Below are 5,433 nucleotides of genomic sequence, written 5' to 3' on the forward strand. Positions count from 1 at the left end.
CCCCCCTCCTCCCCCTCCTCCTCCTCCCTATCAGGTCCGGGCGGTTGCCTGTACAACCCCAAATACTACAGCTACATCGCCGTGCTGGCGCTGATGGCCACCACCATGCTGGTTCAGGTCAGCCACATGGTGAAGCTCACGCTGATGCTGCTCATCACGGGGGCCACGGGCATCGTCAACATCTACAGCTGGAGGGACATCTTCGACCGCTACGACATGGCCCGCTTCCAGGACTACAGGTGAGGCAGAGCCAGATCTGTGGAACACTTCCTCACACACCAAGTGTATCTGTAGATTAAAACGTAGCCTCGGGACCACTTCTTGACATATTATGCTAATTCTTCGGTTTCATACTTGTATTCTTTCGCCTATACTTTGACATGTTTACTAGATTGAATGTTCAAAAAGCTCTTTATTCTTCTCATACTGATTGGTTAGCTGGCCGGTCTGTTGTGATTTTTCAACCGCTTAGGCATGTTCTGCCCCTTATCGTATCAAGTACAATGTGTTGGAGCGCTAGCCAATAGATAGAATAGATCACACAAGTGTTACATGGTGATGTCATGAGGAACTAAACAAAGGAGTCCAACGGAGGCGTTCAGGCAGGAGGGAGTGTAAGGGAGAGAAACTCCCTCAAATACCTATTTAACACACTACAGGGAAGGACAAAGCATAATATGCTCTATTAAAATATTGTTGAAAGCTCAAAACATGTAAGTTATTAGCAAAATATATCATAAGATGCTATCCATTTGTTGGTCTTGGTTGTTTCTTTTAAATGTTGCGGCCATCATTGTGGGACAGCATTACCTCCTTACCTTTCATAAAGTGAATATGATAATAAAGGAAGCGTAGAAGCCCCTTTCCTATCATCTACAAAATGTGAACAGCTTTTATCAGGGCTGCCACTCAGCTATATCTGGGTCCTAACCACTCTTGAGATAAAAATATTTTTTAACCACAACCTAACAATCTACTGAAGCAACACACCTGGGTGCATGCTCAACTATTGGGGTCTTATATGTCATCATACTTACACTAACTGAATGTTGAAGATATGTAATCTTGGGGTCATCTAAAAGCTGGTATGGAGAAATGTCAATTGTTAATGTTTCTTCTTTGCAGCACATACCTGGTGCCCTCCAAGTTCACAATGACAATTATGATCTTCATTATGATGGTCAGCTTCTATTATTTCTCCAGACATGTAAGTAAACTTCTATCGATGCATTTACAGAATATCCCAGATTACAGAACTAAAAAGTACCAAGTCTAGCAATGTGGTGATGGTGTTACTACCTAATACAATAGTCTCGCTGCCAACAAAGTGTCCTCAGAGCGCTGTTGTTGTGTGATATAGAGAACATCTTTTGAAAGGATGCTGAATAGTCTTGTTTTTTCTAAAGTCGCAGGAAACTTGACTTAGACCTATTGTTGTTATTGTTGTTGGAATACTGTGATGTACTGGGCTAACTTAAGCATTTAACATTGTCTACCAGCAATGCATTTAATTACTAATGAAAGTCTTATGTTTGATATCTTGTTCATAATTGAGACAAGAATGTATATTAACCTGAAGTAATGGACGTTGTGTGCAAACTAATGATGATGAACACAATATTTAAACATTCTAAATAGGAGTGGAAGAATGCCACAAATCATCTTTACCCCACTTTACAACAACTCATTGTCCTTTACTTTAAACCATAATTGTACTAATGTCATAATCAAACTATGGTAGAAATGTTCTTTTGATAAATAATTTCTTGACATTGTGTCACTTAAAGATTCAAAGATGATTCATTGTCATTAAGCAACAGAGGGTTACACATTTGGCATTAGCATGGTTATGTGAGGGTATCGAGTATGAACAAGAGATCAGAAGTCATATCTGTTTGCAAACCCATACACATGTACTGGTCAAACGCGGACTCAGTCCCTCTTGCTGCCTGCAGGTGGAGAAGCTGGCCCGCACCCTGTTCCTGTGGAAGATAGAGGTCCACGAGCAGAAGGAGAAGGTGTATGAGATGAGGCGCTGGAACGAAGCCCTGGTGACCAACATGCTGCCGGAGCATGTGGCCCGACACTTCCTGGGCTCCAAGAAAAGGGACGAGGTAAGACCCTCCTTACTAGTATTCAATATTTCATCAACATGTGTTCCTCAAACTCTCATGTCTTACTCAACACACTCTATCTGACTCTTCCCAGGAGTTGTACAGCCAGTCCTACGATGAGATTGGAGTCATGTTTGCCTCCATTCCTAACTTCTCTGACTTCTACACGGAAGAGAGCATCAATAACGGAGGGATCGAATGCTTACGCTTCCTCAATGAGATCATCTCAGACTTTGACAGTGTAAGCTGATTTCTTCCCTCTGCTGTGTGTTTCAATATCAGTATGGGCACTGAAGTAACTCACAACATGACACATTCTACAGTTACATCGATTTAAAAGTCATACACAAATACAAGTGATGTTGCTATTTTAGAGCTGGTGACAGAAAATGGTAGATATCTTTTGAAGTGGATGGAGATTGAGTCCCTGTGGTTTCACTTTCACTTATGTTTAATCTTAAATTCAGGTTCAGGTTATTTATTTGTTACCGGAGGTAGATTTGGTTTGTAGTTTAAAGACAAGGGATCCATTGTCAGACAAGCTTTTTTAATTAACACAGACAACACGCAAATCTTTAAAAAAGTACCCAATGCTCCATCACATTTAAAACCCACAAATGGTTAAATAAATACATAAATAGCCATTGCTTCCATAGCCTCTGTGTGACGCTCTTTGAACTTCTTCATACGATGGCTGCTGGAACAAAGCTGTTGATATACCGCTTTGTTCTACGTCTTTGGTCTATTAATCTCCGGCGCCAAGAAAGAAGCTGAAATTCACTGTGCAAATGGTGGGAGTCGTTGAATAACCTCAGTCTGCTGGAGAACTTAACATCTGACAAACTGTTTCTGATCTAGACAGGTGACCAAACCATGACACTAACACAAGAAAAATGACGGAATGGACTCAATAAAATCAACATGAAACAAGACCAGTATGACCAAACAAACGCTTGTGCCCCTTTTTGCACACAGCTTTTACAGTTTGCTTTAAAAGTTACATTTTACGTCAATTATTGTCCTGAGATTTGAGTAAGTTGGCACACATCCCACTGTACTGTATCTTGATGGGTAAGACTTCATGTATGTGGTGATGTGTTGTAAAGTCAGTTACCATGTCTTTGGTTTTACATGTTCAGTCGTATATTGGACTTCTCACACCACCTGACAAAGTCGTCAATGTCCATGCCATGGCTGCTCTCATTGCCCTGGAGCCTACTAACAATACCAGAGTCACCTGCATACTTTAAAATCTTCCCCTTATATCCATGGCAGCTGCTGGATGAGCCTCAGTTCCGCTGCATCACAAAGATAAAGACCATCGGCAGCACCTACATGGCTGCCTCAGGAGTCACCCCAGACGTCAGCAACGGCTACAGCTGCATGAAGGTCAGACTGTTCACCTGACTCTGCAGTGTGTGTCTGCTCTCACTAAAGAACTTCTCAGTTGTTTTTCAGCAGTCCTGATGCAGCTGGTGTTGAGCTGCGTTTGTGTGTGTGTGCAGAAGGAGGAGCAGTCTGACAGAGAGCGCTGGCAGCACCTGGCAGACCTGGCAGACTTCGCTCTGGCCATGAAGGTCACACTCATGAACATCAACTACCAATCATTCAACAACTTCATGCTACGCATCGGTACGTGTGTGGGAGTCTGTGTGCAGAGATGGCAGCACTGATCAAGTTTTCCTGTAGCTCTTAAAGTTCACATAAACAGTCTTTAAACACTGCCAGAGCCCATACTGTGTTCCCTTTAGTGTTTACTTCCTGTCTGTTTTATCCTATACATCCATGGTTTTATTCTACTGTTCCCTTTAGAGTTTACTTCCTGTCTGTCTTCTTCTGTTGTTCCCGTTAGTGTTTACTTCCTGTCTGTCTGTTTTGTGGCCACCACTGGCATTAAATAGACAGGACTTCTTTCTGCGGATTGATATGACCTCACATAATCACTTGATGATAGCTTTCTTAGCAATTGTCTGATAGCGAAAAATAACAAAACCTCTGAATTTGCAAATCGACCAAACAGAATTGAGTATTCAACTAAGCTGTGTAATAAAAGTTAAAGTAATAGTTTGTATGTACATTGGCAGTATTCTGGCAATTGTTGTTATGAATTAGTGATGTCATTAATAGTCAATCAGGTAAATATGGGGTTTTGAGTTTGGAATAAAGTTGCATTATTAGTGCATGTGTTGTGCTGTGTTAAACATGGGGCAGCAATTAAGCAATTAAAGCACATGAGAATATAATTTGAGTTTCATATCCTATTTTAAAAGTACAAAACCATTTCCAAAAATCTAAAACCCAACAGGCTGTTTATTTTGTTCAGTGCTGTATATGATTAACAGTGAATATTCTAAAGTCACATGACTCACGTGAACTCTCCCCCCCCAGGTCTGAATAAGGGTGGAGTGTTAGCAGGAGTAATCGGTGCCCGGAAACCCCACTACGACATCTGGGGCAACACTGTGAACGTGGCCAGCCGCATGGAGTCAACGGGGGTGATGGGAAACATCCAGGTACAGCACTGAGACCCACTAAAGGCCTCTGCATCACTCAACACTGTTTAGACTCTACTAATGTGCCAGTGTAAACTACTCGGATGCAGAATCATCCAATTTCCCATTTAAGTGATCAATAAAAGTAGAAACTATATCACTGATTTATAAAAGTGTGCCTACAAAAAGATTTAGATGTACGTAAAGCTCAAATAAGACATCTTATTATTGGTCCATTTGGTATACAGTACTGAAGAAAACTGCTGTCACTAAAGAAGATACTGACTTTAATCCGTGTAAATCATATAATGAAACAAACCGCTATCATTAGCCGCTGGACTTGCTTGAAATATTTGTATACATTTTCAGCCTTTAGCAGCTAAAGAGACGGATATTTCCCCAAAACTCGGTAGGGACCAAAACAAGAGCTAAATGGGACTCGTATTGCACTTAGATTAATCGTGTGGAACAAACAGGACTCCAAATAAATGATCACATATGGATGACGACGTATGTTCTTTGTGTCTGCTGGATGAGTACATGTGTAATTGTTTGTGACGCATTTATCATAACAAAACATTACTATTTAAAGCACAATATGAATTAATTCAAAATCACATTTCTTTGTTTTTGCATGATCGGAATATATGAACAGTAATATTTGCCACATTTATTACAGTATTTATATATCAAACATTTTGTTGCAGCAAATATAAAATTCTGCTTTGCTTAGTTTCTGTGTGTGTGTGTGTGTGTGTGTGTGTGTGTGTGTGTGTGTGTGTGTGTACGTATACTTGTAATATGTATCGTACTAGTAACGTAAGTTA

At 40.7% G+C, this 5,433-nt stretch overlaps 1 protein-coding gene across 1 annotated transcript in view; it reads left to right on the plus strand.

The window, feature by feature from the left end:
* The window catches only part of LOC104945720 (adenylate cyclase type 3-like), a 28,842-nt gene that overhangs the window by 18,567 nt on the left and 4,842 nt on the right, over window positions 1-5,433 (plus strand). Inside the window, exons 10-16 of the mRNA XM_010771430.1 lie at window positions 4-239; window positions 1,126-1,207; window positions 1,956-2,114; window positions 2,209-2,355; window positions 3,390-3,503; window positions 3,620-3,746; window positions 4,503-4,627. Of these exons, the coding sequence (XP_010769732.1) occupies window positions 4-239; window positions 1,126-1,207; window positions 1,956-2,114; window positions 2,209-2,355; window positions 3,390-3,503; window positions 3,620-3,746; window positions 4,503-4,627 (990 nt within the window). The remainder of the gene's footprint in view (window positions 1-3; window positions 240-1,125; window positions 1,208-1,955; window positions 2,115-2,208; window positions 2,356-3,389; window positions 3,504-3,619; window positions 3,747-4,502; window positions 4,628-5,433) is intronic.

The sequence above is a fragment of the Notothenia coriiceps genome, unplaced genomic scaffold (genome assembly GCF_000735185.1).
Source record: "Notothenia coriiceps isolate Sejong01 unplaced genomic scaffold, NC01 NC01_scaffold00009996, whole genome shotgun sequence".
Lineage (NCBI taxonomy): Eukaryota > Metazoa > Chordata > Actinopteri > Perciformes > Nototheniidae > Notothenia > Notothenia coriiceps.